This window comes from Salmo salar, chromosome ssa15 (genome assembly GCF_905237065.1).
Source record: "Salmo salar chromosome ssa15, Ssal_v3.1, whole genome shotgun sequence".
In the NCBI taxonomy this organism is placed as follows: domain Eukaryota; kingdom Metazoa; phylum Chordata; class Actinopteri; order Salmoniformes; family Salmonidae; genus Salmo; species Salmo salar.
The window spans coordinates 64,639,301-64,660,543 of NC_059456.1; the positions used below are offsets into that span (position 1 = coordinate 64,639,301).

The window sequence follows — 21,243 nt, forward strand, 5'->3', positions numbered from 1 at the left end:
GATGGAGGGTCTTTTTCAAAGCCATCAAGGTCTTTTGTCACACTGTGCTTCTGTTGTCAGGGTAAGCATGTCCCCATCCAATTATTTAACAACATACAAACACCTTGAGAGATCTCTTGTACCTTCACCCACCCCTTGGCAAGTTTCAAGCCAAGGAGCCCCTCTCACTTGCTCGCATGCACGCACGCACGCACGCACGCACACACACACACACACACACACACACACACAGAGATAGAGAGAGAGAGAGAGGGAGATGGAGAGAGAGAGAGAAGGAACATTGTCTGGGCTAAAGCAATTAAAGCGCTCCCTCTCTCTGCTCCTCCCAGCGCATAAACCACCTCCTCAAAGTTTGCTCGCTGAGCTCGGCTCGTCGCACTTGCTGCAACACGTCTTGTCAACCTCGCACTTTATGCGTGAACCAGTGATAGTGAAAGGGGTCGGCGTAGCTGGATGTAAAGGGAACAGGATCGAAATTTAAAATTGTGCAGATCCGTGGATTTAAGGCAATCCAATAAAAGTGGACGTTGAAGTGAAATTGATGTTGCAATCGGGAACTCTTCCCTCAACATGAGGGGCCGTCAATGATACGGGTATTGAACAAACCTGTTGCGAAGTTCAATGTCCTTGTTCTAAGTCTTGGGTGTGAGCACTCAGCGCAATTACGCACGGCATCATTATGGTTTTATTTTTGGATAGACGAGTCCCTGCTTTGTTCCTACTTTGGGGCTACTGCGTTTTTGCGGACACGGTCTTTTCGAACTTTACCCTGGACAACGAGGTCCACTCCAGTTTCATCCACCGGCGGCTGAAGAGCCAGGAGCGCCGGGAGATGCAGCGGGAAATCCTCTCGATCCTCGGGCTGCCGCACCGGCCACGGCCGCATCTCCACGGGAAGCACAACGCGGCACCGATGTTCATGCTGGACCTGTACAATGCCATGTCCACGGAGGGGAAAGAGGATGGGTACTCCTACCCATACAAACCCATCTTCACCACCCAGGGGCCGCCGATAGCCACTCTTCAGGACAACAACTTCCTAAACGACGCAGACATGGTTATGAGCTTTGTCAATTTAGGTATGTCACCCCTTGCCATCTGTGCTTATTATGTTGTTCCCCTGCAGTATCCGATTTTCAGTCTTAATCTTAACCATCTGCAGTCTTGCACTTATTGGTGGATATCTCATTTCTTGAAAACAGATAAGCGCAAGCCTTGAAAATGATAAGTAACAAGTTGCTCATATCTTATTAAACATTCAACAATATGTAATAACATGAGTGAAACTTGAAACTACATGATCAAAAGTAGATTTCATGGAAGATCTCATTCCAAAATCATGGGCATAAATATGGAGTTGGTCCCCCCTTTGCTGCAATAACAGGAAGGCTTTCCTCTAGATGTTGGAACATTGCTGTGGGGACTTGCTTCCATTCAGCCACAAGAGCATTCGTGAGGTCGGGCACTGATGTTGGGCAATTTGTCCTGGCTCACAGTCGGCGCTCCAATTCATCCCAAATGTGTTAGATGGGGTTGAGATCAGGGCTCTGTGCAGACCAGTCAAGTTCTTCCACACCAATCTCAACAAACCATTTCTGTATGGACCTCACTTTGTGCATGGGGGCATTGTCATGCTGAAACAGGAAAGGGCCTTCCCCAAACTGTTGCCACAAATTTGGAAGCACAGAATCGTCTCGAATGTCATTGTATGCTATAGCGTTAAGATTTCCCTTCACTGGAACTAAGGGGCCTAGCCTGAACCATGAAAACAGACCCAGAACATTATTCCTCCTCCACCAAACTTCACAGTTGGCACTATGCATTGGGGGCATGTAGTGTTCTTCTGACACCCGCCAAACCCATATTCGTCCTTCGGACTGCCAGATGGTGAGGCGTGATTCATTACACCAGAGAACGCATTTCCACTGCTTCCGAGTTGAATGGCGTTGAGCTTTACACCACTCCAGCCGATGCTTGGCATTGCGCATGATTATTTAGGATTGTGTGCGGCTGCTCGGCAATGCAAATCCATTTCATGAAGCTGCCGACTATCAGTTATTGTGCTGACGTTGCTTCCAGAGGCAGTTTTGAACTTGGTAGTGAGTGGTGTTACAGAGGACAGACAATTTTTACAAACTACGCGCTTCAGCACTCTGTGAGCTTGTTTGCCCTACCAATTTGCGGCTGAGCCATTGTTGCTCCTAGACGTTTCCACTTCACAATAACAGCACTTACAGTTGACCGGGGCAGCTCTAACAGGGCAGAAATTTGACGAACTGACTTATTGGAATGGTGGCATCCTATGACGGTGCCACGTTGAAAGTCACTGAGCTCTTCAGTAAGGCCTTTTACTGCCAATGTTTGTCTATAGAGATTGCATGGCTGTGTGCTCAATATTATACACCTGTCAGCAATGGGTGTGGCTGAAAATCCACTAATTTGAAGGGGTGTCCACATACTTTTGTATATATAGTGTATGTGCAAATCATTCAACTGTTGGTAATATTGATTTACAGACCAAGTGACATTGTTTATGTTCCCAGGTCCATGTTTAGGTTATATCTAATTACTTAACACTGGGTCTTAAGACTTATTACCCTACAGATTCTTGGTCTAAAAAGACAACTGGGGATTTCTCAAATCTCTGGAGTAAAAAATGTAATGCATTTTCTATTTTTATTAAACCAACCATTCTGTTTCGTTTGCACATTGGACTTCATGGGTCTTTGTCCTGCAGAAACACTTTATAGTGCTATAGCATACACTGCAGGAGAAAAGCCATCAAATGTAGATACAAGTTGTAGAATAGGTAGTCCATCTTTACAGTGTGTTGCAATTGAGATAATGATCCAGTCTAGGAATCCATGAGCATCACATTCCAGTGTCTAGTCTCCATCTGTCTCAGTCAAACAGCTGTCCACTGTGTTAATGTTCAGGTGTTCAACCCTGCAGATGCTGTAACCTGCAGACACTTTGTCCACCGTTGTTATCTTGAGCATAAGCAAGTGTCAACAACAGGATAGGTTCAAAGTGAATCTTGTTCTCCTCGGTTTTGCATTTCCAACAAAATAACATCAAAATAACATTCCCAAGGTTCCATATACAGCCGTCTGGATTCTAACATCAGAGTTGGGCAAGCACAGTTGTTTTTCTAACACATGCTGTGAATAAAATACCTTACAGACAATGTGTCTGATAGCCCATGTATTTTCCCTCTAAGCATTTGCTAAATGTTTTCTCCCAGCTGTTGGCTGTGGATTTAGTGTGTCCAGGTTTCATAACCGCGTTCCTTATCTAATCAGTGAGTCTTAGCGAAATCCCCCTGAGATGCTGCTCGGTCTTCTGATTACCATTACTGTCAGCAGCAACAGCCAGCGAAGCTTTACTGCCTGCCCATCATCGCAACATTAGCAGGCAACACCAGGGGATTTATGGAAAGATAAACACACCATCATAACTCAATTTGGCCAACAAATTATGCAATCACAGCAACTACATGAATGACTAAGGGTCAAGATGAGTATTTGCGATTCATTTGAAGAAGAACAGGACACTGCTGCAGGGGATCTGGCTAGAGAACTCATATAGTGTACAACTTCAGGCAGTTATAGAAATCTCAAAGTTAAGAGGCAAATGTTAACAAAGATAACAAGAAGAGGTTTCCCGGCCCGAGGGAGCTGAAGTTCGTGAAGAATCCTGGAGGGATGGAGGGATGATTGTTGGAGTGTTTTGGCAACGGAGAGGGAGGTGACAGTGTTTCCTCTGCCACACTATGCCATTACAGAGGGAGCTGCTGTATTGACGCTATTTTGGACAGGCTGTGACACAGCTGGATGGGACCACAAAGCCTTGCAAAGTCAAGGGCCTCTTTCTTTTCCTAACATGTCTGAAAAGGCACCATGTTCCCAATCCCTATATAGTGCATTACTTTTAACCAGGTCCTGAATAGCGCTCTAGGACCCTGGCCAAATGTAGTGCATTATGGAGGGAATAGGGTGCCATTTCAGGCAACCTAAGACTTCAGCAGGGCAAGGAGAGAGCCTGTGAGAGGCAGAGAGGAGAGGAGAAACTGTTTCTGACTCTGATATGTACTGTATGGGCCTTTCTCAGTCTGTAATCCATAAGGCTGACATTAAATCAAAATCAAGGTGTTTCACATCAGCGAAAGAGTGAAATGATTTGCAGCGAACGAATGAATAATTTCATAACTGAACCCGTCTTATGTAATCAAGACCCTTTCTCGCTATAGGTTTCTATGCTTGTTCTCTGACTTGTGGCTTGTGAATGAAGCCCCAATAAAAGTAATGTTTGCCTTCATGTCCAGTCATTTCCACTCAGCTCCCAGTGACTATGAGGGGTTGAGGCCTGGTGATATTGTTACTGAGCAGCACAGTGCCCGTTTCTCCGCCCCACAGGGCAGGTTAGGTTCCCCTCATGCCATGTTGGGTTCCTCTTACCAAAATTCAAATGATCTGTGATAACCTTTTGCGAAGTATACTGTATCATTTGGATATGATGTCACTGTTGGTCCTGTTCGTGAATGAGCTTCTTTGTCAGGGCTCTTCTTCCTGAGCCAGGCTTGATCCAAGCCACCAGATCATAATGCTGATTAATACGCCTTTATATGAGAGAGAGAGAGCGAATACAAGAGAACAGAGAGTTATAATCATAGACACTGATGGCTTTTTATTTCAGTCATTCATTGTGTGTTTTTCCATTTGAACCCCTCGTAAATCAGGTTCCATAAATGGCATCATGTCGGAGATGCCTCTGTTAGATTGACTTCCAACTGCCTTGGAAGTGGCTTGGGAAGCTTTTTTATAAGTAAGCTGGGTGGCATTTTAGCTTTTAAATATTATGACAACAAGATTGTATCTGATTTCACTGATAATCCCGTCAAAGTGCCAGTGAGGGAGAGAGAATGAGAGCAAAAGGAAAGAGTGAAAAGGGGGGGAGGCGTTGAAGAGGTTTGGTGGTTCCGCATGACCCTGATTCGTGACAGACATCTTGTAAGGAGAGTCTGTAAGTGAGCATAGAGGATGGGAACAGTAAAAGGTTTAGACTCATGACACTGCTCTGCTTAAATGCATCGCTACAGAGAGCTCTCCTTCAGTTCTAGTTGTTGCCTATCAAAAGAGTTGGAACTGGCACGATCTGATTGTTTGAGCATATGCCATTCAAATAAAGTGATAATGGAATGGAACTGATGTTGTATCATTGATAAGTGCTGCTGAGTGCTTGAGTTGTGCACAGGGCAGCTGATTTGTGTTCAGAGTTATTGAATGGCTATAAAATACATTATATGATATGGTATGGTGATATTCAGTTTGTAACTGAGCTATTCTGAGGCCAGTTGATATCTGATGTGCTGTCAGTGTATATCTGAGCTGCTCTGGGGTCAGTTGATAGCTGATCATGTCAGTATACTGTATATTTAAGCTGTTCGCGGTCCGGCTTAAAGTTGATCTGTTGTCGGTGTGTATCTGAACTGCTCTGCGGCTGGTGGTTTCCAGTGCAGGCCCAGGGTGGGTGTGTTGCTTTGGGACAGACCCCAGGGCCAGGGACGTCCTCTCCTCTCCTCTGTCTGAGTCACTTCAGTTAAAAGGCCAGCTGTGTAAATGGCTTACGGCATACATGCAGAATGTACACAGCTACACGCAACATGGGTCGCCCTAGCCCAGGGTGTGTGCTGCTGAACATGCAACGCTCGCTGACACGCTAACACGCTGACACGCTAACACGCTGACACGCTAACACACTTCTGTGTGAAATTGGATGGCGTTTTTCTGTAGCGTTAGCTTAGAGTATGAAACAATTAACATGGGCAAGATTCTGTCTTTCTTTCTCTCTCTTTCTCTCTCGCCCAATGTGTAGTCCTTTTAGCTGGAGTGATTTATGTTTTGCCCACCCTTCCTTACCACTCCACACTGACTCATGTCAACACTTTCACACTTTCTCACATACATAACCACACACACACACACACACACACACACACACACACACACACACACACACACACACACACACACACACACACACACACACACACACACACACACACACACACACACACACACACACACACACACACACACATACACCTCCCATTTGGGTAATATATTTGATCTGATCCCGGCGGTCCCAAGTGCATTAGCCCTCGTCCACAGTAAATTAAGGCATTTCCCCTTAAACAAACCATCCAAAGCTCTTGGCGGCTTGGCTAGGCTGAGTTGGCCTGGCGAAGTCAAACGCATACAGACACACACACACACACACATACACAGATAACCCGCTCGGTCTCACGCACCACAGGGCAGCAGGATGACTTGCATGTCTACCATGTGCATCTCTCAGATCATTAAACAGTGCCATCACCTGCATGGCCTGTTTTCCACGACTGGGTTTTATTGTCTTACAGTAATGTGTTATCAGGTGTGTTAGTCATGGCTTCCTGCTCTGCTCCGTTGTCATGCAATCCTGCATGGATTACCCTAGCCTGAGGCGGTGAGGAAGTGTGTGTGTGTGTGTGTGTGTGTGTGTGTGTGTGTGTGTGTGTGTGTGTGTGTGTGTGTGTGTGTGTGTGTGTGTGTGTGTGTGTGTGTGTGTGTGTGTGTGTGTGTGTGTGTGTGTGTGTGTGTCTGCATGCGTGCTGCCTTCCTGCGTCGAGCGTGGGTGCATGTGTGTTTGTTAGTGTATCAATGTGTGGATAAAGACAAATGAAACGGTGCTTTGCTTTATATCATCTCAGTAACTAGAGCCATACTGATAGGTCCCTGGGTATCTAATAGTCCTGCTGGAAGTCAGCTGCTCTGCACACTTAGAGGGGGGCTGTTGTAAAATCAAATAAAGTGTTGAGTTTGGCTCCAACGTGAACAAACTTATATGTGAGAATATGCCAGCTTATTTAAAAAAAAGGTGTATCGCTGCAGTCTGTTTAAATTGTCCAAATGTTCTGTTGCTGTTAATCCGCACCAGATGTCTGAAACACATCACTAAATGGACTTGAAATAGAAAGCAACAACAATCATTTGAGTCCTCTGGTTTCCTTGCTCTCCGCTGGCTCGAACGTCAGCCTGGGAACAATAGACCTGGGGTCAATATGTACACAAAGCATTCAACGTTTACTTGCAGTATAAGTATACATTTGATTAGTGTTTATACTGTAGATGCATTTGAATTACATCCTTTCTTAACCCATAATAACAAATGAAATCTAAAGCATTTTTAAACATTTAAATACAATTCTGAAGTTCTCTGAAATAAAACTCCAGGGCTAGATGCGTAGAACACATTTTAATGAGATAAAACAACTTGTTTGTTGATTAGATTCATATTAGACCTGTGTGTGGGTGTGAGACTTGATGAGAGCAAACAATAGGTAATTATCCAATCCGTTACCATGGTGACACCACAGGGCACCATCTGCCCCCTGCCATCCCCCTCACCCTCACACCGCCCCCTGGGTGGTGGCACAGAGTTGGCAGCCCATTGTCTAGTTTTTATGGTGTGTCAGGTAATAAGTAGCCTCGCAAAGCGGCCTGTTCTCACAAGCTTCCGTATATAGAAGCCCGCGAGATCAGGCTGCTTTGCGAGGTTAGGTAATAGGTGGGCCTGGAGAGAAAAAAAACATCCTCTAATTGGCCAATTTGTTTGGATTTATTAGAGGGTTTGGCATTGAGATAGCATTGTGTCACTCCACTGCTGTACACATACACAAACACACAAATGCATGCTCGGAAACGTTCGCTGTCACGCCACAGTCATGTTGGAGTCATGGGATTCTGATGTATTTTATATCTTAGCATCACATCACTGGTGTTGATGTATGTTACATTGTGCTTTAAGGAATATGGAACGTTGTATGTGAATGTGGTAGGTAAATGTGGCAGTAGGGACAGCAGGTGGTAGGTGGGTGGAAATCAATTTTCTCATGTACCAAAATGAAAAAAAAAGAAGAAGAGAAATACAGATTTGGGGTACATGGGGTGGGAGTGTTGGTCAATTACGTGGTGCTGAAGTGATAATGTTGGAATAGGATGGATGTGGAATAGGATTGAAATGGCACGCAGGCACACACACTCTCTCACCCAGTCCCAGCTCCTTCTCTCATTCCTGTGCTCAGTGGGCTGCCCCTGGGACTGAGATTAATACAGATGTTTCTCTCCATCTACAGGCCAAAGCAGCTGTGCACAGAAACTCTATCTCCTCAAAGTCCAACAGACCCCGTCCCCACACCCCTCTATTCCCACAGCTCTGTCGCTCTCACATCAACCCCATGCACCCAGTAGTGTAAAGTAATTAAGTAAAAATACTTTAAAGTAATACTTAAATCATTTTTTGGGGTATCTGTACTTTACTATTTATACACTGCTCAAAAAAATAAAGGGAACACTAAAATAACACATCCTAGATCTGAATGAATGAAATAATCTTATTAAATACTTTTTTCTTTACATAGTTGAATGTACTGACAACAAAATCACACAAAAATAATCAATGGAAATCCAATTTATCAACCCATGGAGGTCTGGATTTGGAGTCACACTCAAAATTAAAGTGGAAAACCACACTACAGGCTGATCCAACTTTGATGTAATGTCCTTAAAACAAGTCAAAATGAGGCTCAGTAGTGTGTGTGGCCTCCACGTGCCTGTATGACCTCCCTACAACGCCTGGGCATGCTCCTGATGAGGTGGCGGGCTGTGCGGCCCCCCAAAGAAATGCCACCCCACACCATGACTGACCCACCGCCAAACCGGTCATGCTGGAGGATGTTGCAGGCAGCAGAACGTTCTCCACGGCATCTCAGACTGTCACGTCTGTCACATGTGCTCAGTGTGAACCTGCTTTCATCTGTGAAGAGCACAGGGCGCCAGTGGCGAATTTGCCAATCTTGGTGATCTCTGGCAAATGCCAAATGTCCTGCACGGTGTTGGGCTGTAAGCACAACCCCCACCTGTGGACGTCGGGCTCTCATACCACCCTCATGGAGTCTGTTTCTGACCGTTTGAGCAGACACATGCACATTTGTGGCCTGCTGGAGGTCATTTTGCAGGGCTCTGGCAGTGTTCCTCCTGCTCCTCCTTGCACAAAGGTGGAGGTAGCGGTCCTGCTGCTGGGTTGTTGCCCTCCTACGGCCTCCTCCACGTCTCCTGATGTACTGGCCTGTCTCCTGGTAGCGCCTCCATGCTCTGGACACAGCAAACCTTCTTGCCACAGCTCGCATTGATGTGCCATCCTGGATGAGCTGCACTACCTGAGCCACTTGTGTGGGTTGTAGACTCCGTCTCATGCTACCACTAGAGTGAAAGCACCGGCAGCATTCAAAAGTGACCAAAACATCAGCCAGGAAGCATAGGAACTGAGAAGTGGTCTGTGGTTACCACCTACAGAACCACTCCTTTATTGGGGGTGTCTTGCTAATTGCCTATAATTTCCACCTGTTGTCTATTCCATTTGCACAAATCAAATCAAATCAAATTTATTTTTATATAGCCCTTCGTACATCAGCTGATATTCTCAAAGTGCTGTACAGAAACCCAGCCTAAAACCCCAAACAGCAAGCAAAGCATGTGAAAGAAGCACAGTGGCTAGGAAAAACTCCCTAGGAAAAACTCCCTAGAAAGGCCAAAAACCTAGGAAGAAACCTAGAGAGGAACCAGGCTATGAGGGGTGGCCAGTCCTCTTCTGGCTGTGCAGGGTGGATATTATAACAGAACATGGTCAAGATGTTAAAATGTTAAAATGTTCATAAATGACCAGCATGGTCAAATAATAATAATCATAGTAGTTGTCGAGGGTGCAACAAGCACGTCCGGTGAACAGGTCAGGGTTCCATAGCCGCAGGCAGAACAGTTGAAACTGGAGCAGCAGCACGGCCAGGTGGACTGGGGACAGCAAGGAGTCATCATACCAGGTAGTCCTGAGGCATGGTCCTAGGGCTCAGGTCCTCCGAGAGAAAGACAGAAAGAGAGAAAGAGAGAATTAGAGAGAGCATATTTAAATACACACAGGACACCGGATAAGACAAGATAAATACTCCAGATGTAACAGACTGACCCTAGCCCCCCGACACATAAACTACTGCAGCATAAATACTGGAGGCTGAGACAGCATGTGAAATCTATTGTCAATCAGTGTTGCTTCCTAAGTGGACAGTTTGATTTCACAGAAGTGTGATTGACTTGGAGTTACATTGTGTTGTTTAAGTGTTCCCTTTATTTTTTTGAGCAGTATATTTGACAACTTTGGATTTTACTTCACCACATTCCTAAAGAAAATAATGTACTTTTTACTCCATTCATTTTCCTTGACACTCAAAAGTACTTACATTTTGAATGCTTAGCAGGACAGGACAAGGGTCCAATTCACACACTTATAAAGCAAACATCCCTGGTCCTACCTACTGCCTCTGATCTAGCGGAATCACTAAACACAAATGCTTCATTTGTAAATGATGTTTAACTGTTGGAGTGTGCCCCTGGCTATCCGTAAATAAAAAAACAAGAAAATGGTGCCGTCTGGTTTGCTTAATATAAGGAATTTGAAATGATTTATACTTTTACTTTTGATACTTAGGTATATTTAAAACCCAATACTTTTACTCAAGTAGTATTTTACTGGGTGACTTTCACTTTTACTTGAGTCATTTTCTATGGAGGTATCTTTACTTTTACTCAAGTATGATAACTAGGTACTTTTCCACCACTGCTTGCACCACCATATAACAAAACACACACAAGCATGCAAACACACGCACACACTCAAACCAGAAGTATGTAAATAGCACTGTCCTCGATCGGCATGGCACTATAAAGGGTGATGCGGAAAGCCCAGTACATCAGTGCGGCCAAGCACCCTGCCTCCAGGACCTCTATATCAGGCGTTGTGAAAGGAAGGCCCGGAAAATCATTAAAGACTCCAGCCACCCAAGCCATAGAATGTTCTCTGCCTCCGCATGGTAACCGATCAAGTCTGTCACTAACAGGCTCCTGAACAGCTTCTATAACCAAGCCATAAGACTGCAAAATAGCACACTAAATAGCTAACAAAATGGCTACACGGACTGAGTTGACCCTTGTATTTTATTTTTACATTGTCTCTATGCACACTCACAGGGCCCTATACACTTGCGAGCACACACACTCCAACACACACGCAAACAGTCACTCCAAAATTTGCTCACACACACATAATATGCACATACATTTTATACTGGTTCTACACACCCGCACACCCACTCACATACAATCATCATATTCGCTGCTGCTACTTTGTTTATCATATACCCTGATGCCTAGTCACCTTACCCCTATACATATCTATATCACTCCATTTTCCTTGCACATTGTAAATATGGTATTGGAACTGACTGACCCTGTTTAAACAGTGCGTTCGGGAAGTTTTCAGACCCCTTGACTTTTTTCACATTTTGTTATGTTACAGCCTTATTCTAAAATGGATCAAATTAAATGTTTTCCTCATCAATCTACACACAATACCTCATAAAGACAAAGCGAAAACAGGTTTTCAGACATTTTTGCAAATGTATTAAAAATAAAAAACAGAAATATCTTAAGTATTCAGACTGTTTGGTATGAGACTGGAAATTGAGCTTAGGTGCTTCCTGTTTCTATTTATCATCCTTGAGATGTGTCTACAACTTCATTGGACTCCACCTGTGGTAAATTCAATTGATTGGACATGATTTGTATATGAGGTCCCACAGATGATGGTGCATGTCAGTGCAAAACCAAGCCATGAGGTCGAAGGAATTGTCCGTAGAGCTCCGAGACAGGATTGTGTTGAGGCACAGGTCTGTGGAAGGGTACCAAAACATTTCTGCAGCATTGAAGGTCCCGAAGAACACAGTGGCCTCCATGATTCTTAAATGGTGATTCTCTGGTCTGATGAATCCAATATTTAACTCTTTGGCCTCAATGTCAAGTGTCACATCTGGAGGAAACCTTGCACCATCCCTACGGTGAAGCATGGTGGTGCCAGCATCATGCTGTGGGAGTGTTTTTCAGCGGCAGGAACTGGGAGACTAGTCAGGATCGAGGGAAAGATGAACAGAGCAATGTACAGAGAGATCCTTGATAAAAATGTCTTTCAGAGCACTCAGGACCTGACTGGGGTGAAGGTTGACCTTCCAACAGGACTACGACCCTAAGCACACAGCCAAGACAACACAGGAGTGGTTTCGGGACAAGTCTCTGAATGTCCTTGAGTGGCCCAGCCAGAGCCTGGACTTGAACCCGATCGAACATCTCTAGAGAGACATGAAAATATCTGTGCGGTGACGCTCCCCATCCAAATACAGGTGTGCCAAGCTTGTAGCGTCATACCCAAAAAGACTCGAGGCTGCATCAACAAAGTACTGATTAAAGGGTCTGAATACTGTAAATGTGATATTTTAGATAAACATTTTTTTTTTTGCAAAAATGTGTAAAAACCTGTTTTGCTTTGTCATTATGGGGTATTGTGTGTAAATTGATGAGGGACATTTTTTAAAATCAATTTTAGAATAAGGCTGGGTCAAAGGGTCTGAATACTTTCCGAATGCACTGTAGTATGCTTACTTACGGTTGTCTTCTTCTATTTCATGTTATTTGTAGTATTATATTGTTATTAATTACTGCATTGTTGGGTTCAGAGCTTGCAAGAAAGGCATTTCACTCTACTTGTGCATGTGACATAAAAAACGTGAAACTTCAAACCTACCAGAATACACTGACCTCCTCCAAACTTTAGTCATAGCTTACTCCCAACAGTGTTCTCTACTGTTCTGTCTTCAACCCCCAACTCTGCCCCCTTACTCTAGGGCTTCAACCCTTCCCAACCGCCAGACAGAACATGTCAACACTTCCTCACTTTCTCACATGCACGCACGTACATAAGTACAGGCACACGCACACACACACACTTGTGTCAGAGTGCATATTTTAGGTCCTCTGTGGACAGGAAATAATTAACTGAGAGTGAAAAAAAATAATAGTTGGTTCATGTAGCTACTGCTGCCTTCAGGTGATTACAGTCATACCGTTGCTGCTGTCCTCTTTTCCACCCACCTGTTTCAATGCTTCATACCGAGTTAAAGCACCTAATATACCACAGAGAAGCAAAATAATGCATCCTCACAGTTTTTGCTAGGCTACCACACAACACATGGACTATTTATCAAGGTCCATACCCTTGGCTCTATAAGTCCTAGAATTCTATGTTCATCCATAGATCTCCAAACAGACTGACATCTGGCCGTGCACATCGTCTCCTCACTCTTGGACCGTCCCCGACACTTGCTGTGAGTGGTGATGAAACAGTCTGCGGGTGGGACTCGACAATGTGGCGAGTTGTCAAAAGACCCAGATGTACGGAGCAGCGGGTGTTCTTGCTTGGCTGAAATGACGAACGGCACACATTCAAGGCCAGGAATGTTGCGGCCAACAACACAAGACTTTCTAAATCATGTCTCCCTCTTTCTCTCTCTCTGAGACTGAACATGGGCCATTTTCAGTGTAGGAGTATGCTGCTGACATAATTTACCCCTGAGGTTGCTCATAAACACAGCAGAATGAGGTTAGAGAGGTAGAGAGAAGGGTTGGGGGGGGAATGAGCAAGTAGAGCGATCTCTGAATTGGAGACAGACTTGGAGAAAATTATAGGATAGTGATGATAGGCATGTATACAACCTTCACATCAGCTACTCTTGTATCTTGGTAACTGTGCCTTGCGGTGGATGCATCACATGATCTGTCTCTTATACCTCCACAGCAGGCAAGGAGCTTGAGTTTTAGTGAATGGAAGTCAGAATGAGCCCAGTGCCCTTGTCTTCCACGGAGGGCAGCATGGAGCAGCGTTTACCCCCAGAGAGAGAGGCCAGATGTGCGACAGAGCAAAGCCAGGGACACAGTTACCAACCACACTGCTGGGAAAACAAATAAACACAAGGCTCAGAACACTGCTTTATGGGCCGTGCTGGAGCACTGAGGGCGAGGAGAAGAGATTGAAAGGCAGAGTGGAGTGTGTGTGTGTGTGCATTAAGCACAGTAAGAAAGCCAGGAGCCACCCATCCTGCCCTGTGACCAGATGCTGTGTGTGTGTGTGTGTGTGTTGGTTGTTCTTGCGGAAGATTGCGTTAGCAGAAGGCTGTAATGCCTAACAGATTCTCCAACTGGCACAAACAGCCAAATCGAATCTTGTAAAAGCAACAACTGTAAGCAAGTGTCGAAATATCACGTCGATTTAGTGTGAAATACGAATTTGATGTGTCAGTTTTGGGTTTATTTGGGAAGGCAGTTGGACTACTTACGTTGGACAACTTCCCTTTCTCAACTATTTTATTTGGAAAGTGAATGGTTATAATTAAACTAAATAAACAACAAGCTCTTTAAATGAAGGTGCCAGTATGCTCATCATGTGTAATGAGGATGCCGCTCTGGAATTGGGGTAAATTAGTCAAATCATTTACAGACACTGGGAATTCTTGTGTTGTGTCTGTGTGTGTGTGTGTGTTTGTGTCTGTGTCTATATCTGTCTGTGTTTGTACATTTATGTAAGTGTGTGTGTGCATCCGTGCATGTGTGTGTGCGCATAGAATCTCCTTAAGCTTATAATAAGAGGTGGCTTGGCTGGTTGAAGAGGGTGTGGTTGCTGCGGCCGTTAAATTAAAGAACGTAAAAAAGACGAGAAAAGGAGAAAAGAGAGGGGAAAACTTTAAATGACCGTGGTTCTATGTCTCTCAGAGTGGTGACATCAAGAGGAAGTAGAGCTGGTTATTGTACACTCCTTTATCCAACTTCCTCAACATGTGTTGAGACAGACACCACAGCACCAGCACCACTGACATACAGCTTCCATTACAGCTTGTCTATCTATGCATACAACTCCAATATGTGGAATTCTGATGTATTGTCACTTTATGGCAGACATTGCTTCATTGAGCTAGAAATCTCTTGCTGATGTTAATAATTTGTCTAGGAGATGATTTGAGTACAGGTAGTTGGAGTGTTAGCTCTGTGTCTGGCCAGCGAGAAACATTCCAGGGAGCCCCGTGCATGCAGTGGGTCTGTGGTGGTACTGTAAATCCCCGAGGTTCAGACGGGAAGTGCTCCTTCATAACAGGCAGTGGAGCTTGAGGTGAAACCCAGCTCTCATGTTTATGGACAAAGAGTGACTCCTCCTCAGCTCTCCTCTCTGTGTGTTATAATAAGAGGGAGATAGAGGTCACAACCAACGGCCCAGACACAGAGCTCTCTCAGGGCTAGAAGCTGCACACAGGCGCAAACACACACACACACTCACATTAACAGGGGCAAACACACACAGGTGGAAACACGCACAGGTGCAAACACGCACGCTCACACACCAAATCCTGTGGTTAATGGGTCTTAAGAGTGGCAAGGTTCTAGTGTGGAACTGTGTTGTAACGCCGTCAGGCAGTATGAATACGTCACAGAGCAATGATGTCATCAGCAGTGGGCAGGATATTTCCTAACGCGGTAATCAGTCTGCTGCGGGAAGTCACCCGTTACCCGGGAGATCAAACCTTTCCTCCTCTTTATAGGATAAACATGTTGAGTGATCTCCCCCTCTCTCTCTGTATATATCTCCCTCTCTCCCCATCTATCTCCCTCTCCCTCTCTCCCCTCTCTCTCCCCTCTCTCTCCCATCTCTCTCTCTCTCTCTCTCTCTCTCTCTCTCTCTCTCCCTCTCTATATATCTCCCTCTCTCCCCATCCATCCATCTCTCTCTCTCTCTCTCTCTCTCTCTCTCCTCCCTCTCTATATATCTCCCTCTCTCCCCATCCATCCATCTCTCTCTCTCTCTCTCCCTCTCTCCCTCTCTATATATCTCCCTCTCTCCCCATCCATCTCTCTCTCTCTCTCTCTCTCTCTCTCTCTCTCTCTCTCTCTCTCTCTCACCCTTTACCTCTCTCTGGAGGTTATGGAAAATGTGACACACTTATTGTTATTTCTACAGTGTTTTAAAACATTGGTGGAGAACGATTTGAAGTGTCTCCATCAACATTGTCTGCAGGAGGACGAGAGAGAGAAAGAGAGTGGGGGGGGGGGGGGGGCTAAGGTAATTGCTGTGCTCCAGTCAGTGATCTCCAGGTTAGAGTGTGTGTGATAAGGATCTTAGGGCTGACCCTACGAAGCATTTTAATCCCTTTATGAACCATGGGGGTGGGGGTGAGCTGCCCCCCCCCCGTTGGCTAGCGGAAGCGAGCGGTGCAGGACTGAGGGGTGTGAGGGTTCTGAACAGACACTTGAGCTAATGTGACCCGTCAGTTCTTTCTCCTGTTGCTCCGGAGATATAAGCTTCAGGGAAGTGTCTGGGGTCCACTGGCCCAGGGGGAGAAGGGGGAGGGTGAGAGGAGATTCCCAGTATAAGGGAGAAGCTTGAAGTGGCTCTCCTTTACTCTTCTCTTTATGAGGGAAAGAGGAGGCAGAGGAGCTGGGAGAGTCAGGGAATTCAGATAAGATAGACACCGTTTTAGTTTAGGCACTGTCTATGAGAGAGCATCGAAGCTGGGGTGTATGGTCACATTGGGCAGTACTCCAGAAATGGGTTCACTCTTTATTGAGAAGGTATTGATGGTAACCTTCATCTGTGTGCCAGGTGTGCGGTACTGAATGTTTGTCGAAGGGACCTCATCATTGCAGCTCTGTTGTGGTGGGTTCAATCTGGCGGTCTTGATCTCTACACCCACATCATACCCACATCATAACCACATCCATCATCTTGTTAAAAGACATACTGTACATCTGTGTTGGAATAGCAGAATTGTTTCCTTGTAAATTAGAAAAACCGAAAAAAAAGAGAAAAGAATGAGGGGTCTAATGAGTGAAGCAGTAATGTGTTCACGGTCCATTAAAGTAAATTAAAGTCATGCTACCGTGTGGTGTCGTGTGTTAGTGGATTAGTGTGTACGCATGCGCGTTTGTGCGTGCACGTGTGTATATCCAATTATGGATCAAAGACACCCATAATCATTTTTGCATTGATATAGATGACAGCTGTTTTACACATCCAGTGTGTCTATGTGGGATGTGTGGGGGTGTATCAAGGGTTTGTGTGTGTGTACTTGTGTGTTTGTGTGCATTGCAGTATAAGTGCATTTGTGTTCCTTCATAGTAGAGTACGGTAGCCCGGGACCACTACCGTTCAGCATGATGGGTTCATAGAGGAGACAAGTGACTCACACACACGTGCACACATGCACGCATCGATAAACACACGCACACACATACATACATTGTGTGTGTATTTGTGTAACACAGGTGGGGCAAGCATTTCGATGACCAGTCACTTCCTCCCAGAGGAAGTCATAAATGTGCCCGCTTGGCTTTAACTGCTCCTCTGCCCTGCTTCTAATGACTGCCATACTGTAATGGCCCCAGAGAGAGAGAGAGAGACAGAGGGAGAGAGAGGGAGGGGCTGACAGAGAGTGAGAGAGAGACCGACCAGAGAGAGAAACAGAGGGAGGGGCTGAGAGAGAACGAGAGAGACCAAAGAGAGAGAGAGCGAGAGAGGGAAAAAAAGGGAGAATAGAGACTAGAAAGAGAGAGAGGACATAGCTACATGCTGGGGGTGTTTTCATTGTCTGGGAAGGAATGAAAGAAGGAAAGACCGCACAGTAGGAAAAGAGTGAAGTAGAGATGGAATTACTGAACAGAGGAGAGAGACTCATCTGAAGCGAGAAAAGGGGAAAGAAAAAGTGAGGATGAATGAAGAGAGGGAGGGGGGAAAGAAAGGGTTACTGTGGGAGTGTTCACATGCAGCTGCAACCAGCTGTTCTAAGAAGTACAGATAAAGGGCTTTTACAGTGGAGGGGCGGGCGGTTGCTCTCCAGGCCAAGGGAACAGGTCTGGCTTTCTCCCCAGAGGGAGTGCACCTGCGCCGGGCCGCGGGAGGAGAGTGAGGGCCATGGGAGGAGAACTAAGCCCTGGAGCAGAGTAGGGCCTGGGCTGACTGACTAGGGTTTAGCGGGGCTTCCCCATGTCATCACTGCTTTGGCTCTCTTGATTCTTCGCTCTTATTTATGGTTAAAATTTACAGTTAAAATTGATGGCAGGAGAAGGGAGGGAACCCGAGTCGTGCGTGTGAGTAAGCACAGCTGAGCTCTCTAAGTCAGCCCTGGTGGCTTGGAATTCTGGTGGCCTCATTGAGTGTGCATACGTGTGAGGTCGCACAGACATACATTTGTTTTACTATCCTCATGGGCACCAAAACATTTTATTCCCATTCAAATCTATTTCCCCTAACCCTTAACCCCAAACATAATCCTGAACCCTAACCCTAACCCTAACCTTAACCCTAACTCCAAACCCCTAAGCCTAAAATAGGCACACACACACACACACACACACACACACACACACACACACACACACACACACACACACACACACACACACACACACACACACACACACACACACACACACACACACAATATGGGTCATTCTACAGTGGTGAAATTGGGGGTTGGAAACAAATTCAGATTTGTATCCTATTTTTCCAAAACTTTCAGCACACGTCTTCCAACATACAGAATGTCAGGTAGACAAACAATATGTTCAAATGTATGCGGACACCCCTTCAAGTTAGTGGATTTGGCTATGTCAACCATACCCGTTGCTGACAGGTGTATAAAATCGAGCACACAGCCATGCAATCTCCATAAACAAACATTGGTAGTAGAATAGATTTACTCAACGTGGCACTGTCATAGGATGCCACTTTTCCAACAAGTCAGTTCGTGAAATGTATGCCCTGCTAGAGCTGCCACGGTCAACTGTAAGTGCTGTTTTTGTGAAGTGCAAATGTCTAGGAGCAACAACGCCTCAGCCGAAGGGGTAGGTCACAAGCTCACAGAACGGGACCACTGAGTCCTGAAGTGCGTAGCTCATAAAAATCGTCTGTTGCAACACTCAGTACCGAGTTCCAAACTACCTCTGGAAGCAACGTCAGCACAATAACATGAAAAAGGTTTCCATAGCCAAGCAGCCGCACACAAGCCTAACATCACCATGCACAATGCCATGCGTCAGCTGGAGGGGTGTAAAGCTCGCCGCCATTGGACTCTGGAGCAGAGGAAATGCATTTTCTGGAGTGATGAATCACGCTTCACCATCTGGCAGTCCAACGGACGAATCTGGGTTTGGCAGATTCCAGGAGAACGCTACCTGCCCGAATGCATAGTGCCAACTGTAAAGTTTGGTGGAGGAGGATTAATGGTCTGGCCTGCTTTTCATGGTTTGGGCTAGGCCCCTTAGTTCCAGTGAAGGGAAATCTTAACACTACAGCACAAAATGACATTCTAGATGATTCTGTGCATCCAACTTTGTGGCAACAGTTTGGGGAAGGGCCCTTTTCTTTTTCAGCATGGCAATGCCCTAGCGCACAAAGCGAGGTCCATGCAGAAATGTTTTGTGGAGATTGGTGTGGAAGAACTTGACTAGCCTGCGCAGAGCCTTGACCCCAACCCCCTCAACCCCACCTTTGGGATGAACTGGAACACCGACTGCAAGCCAAGCCTAATCACCCAACATCAGTGTCGGACATCACTAATGCTCTTGTGGCTGAATGGAAGCAATTCCCCGCAGCAATGTTCCACCATCTAGTGGAAAGCCTTCCCAGAAGAGTGAAGGCTTTTATAGCAGCAAAGGGGGGACCAACTCCCTTTTAATGCCCATGATTTTGGAATGGGATGTTTTACGAGCAGGTGTCAACATACTTTTGGTCATGTAGTGTATATACTACTCACAGAGTAGAGATCATTTTGAGTAACCTTCTATTACATATTAAATTATATATCTTTTGCATACCAAATTTCACTAAATAGTAAAAACATGATTTTGAACCTGATTTTCAAAACCTTTAAAATTTAGAGAAATATTTATTAACCTTAAAGTTGTTGATTGATTGAATTACTTATGCATCCAATTAATGATGTTGTTAGATGTTTAAATGACCACCTTACCTATCATTATTTTGGCAAAATAACAGGTGTTTCAGTGTCAAGTGTCAATCATAGAGATAAATGGAGGACTCTGGATTGATTTAACTCATTTTAGTATAGACATTGCCATTTTGGCTTCCACCATTTTAAAAGTAGTCAATTATGTGGGGATTCCTATGGGTTGGGAGTGAGCAGCCAATGACCAGAGATCATTGTCTTACTCAAATTGGGTTGCCTATGGTTTGTAAACCAAAGACAAAGGTAATATTCAAGAGCTAAGACCAAGATTTATACCAAGACATTGGTCCCAAGATTCAGACCCGGACCCAGTCCCATTTGGCAAATCTGACCATAACTCTATCCTCCTGATTCCTGCTTTCAAGCATAAACTCTAACAGGAAGTACCAGTGACACACTAAATATGGAAGTGGTCCGATGAAGCGGATGCTAAGCTATGGGACTGTTTTGCTAGCACAGACTGGAATATGTTCCAGGAGTCATCTGATGGCATTGAGGAGTTTAACACATCAATCACCGGCTTTATTAATAAGTGCATCGATGACGTCTTCCATACAGTGATCGTACGTACAGTACATACCCCAACCAGAAGCCATGGATTACAGGCAACATCCGCACTGGGCTAAATGCTAGAGCTGCCGCTTTCAAGGCGCTTAAAAAAAATACTGCTACGCCCTCCAATAAACCATCAAACAGGTAAAGCATCAATACAGGACCAAGATCGAATCCTAATACACCGGCTCTGATGCTCGTCAGATGTGACATGGCTTGGTATCATGGAATACAAAGGGAAACACAGCCATGAGCTGCCCAGTGACGCGAGCATACCAGATGAGCTAAATGTCTTCAATGCTCGCTTTGATGCAAGCAACGCTGAAGCATGCATGAGAGCACCACCTGTTCTGGATGACTGTGTGATCATGCTCTCCGTAGCCGATGTGATTAAGACCTTTAAACAGGTTAACATTGACAAGGCCGCAGGGCCAGATGGATTACCAGGATGCGTACTCAGACCATGTGCTGACCAGCTGGCAAGTGTCTTCACTGACATTTTCAACCTCTCCGTGACCCACTCTGTACTACGTACATATTTCAAGCAGACCACCATAGTTCCTGTGCCCAAGAACACCATGGTAACCTGTCTAAATGATTATCGCCTTATGGCGCTCACATCTGTAGCCATGAAATTCTTTAAAAGGCTGGTCCTGGCTCCCAGGCACTCTTGACCCACTCCAACTTGCATACCACCCCAA

The 21,243-nt window shown here is 45.3% G+C and overlaps 1 protein-coding gene across 1 annotated transcript in view; it reads left to right on the forward strand.

The window, feature by feature from the left end:
• Positions 1–346: 346 nt before the first annotated feature.
• The window catches only part of LOC106571911 (bone morphogenetic protein 7), a 46,900-nt gene continuing 26,003 nt past the window's right edge, over positions 347–21,243 (forward strand). The window contains exon 1 of the mRNA XM_014145466.2: positions 347–1,079. Within this exon, the coding sequence (XP_014000941.1) occupies positions 680–1,079 (400 nt within the window). The 5' untranslated portion in view covers positions 347–679. The remainder of the gene's footprint in view (positions 1,080–21,243) is intronic.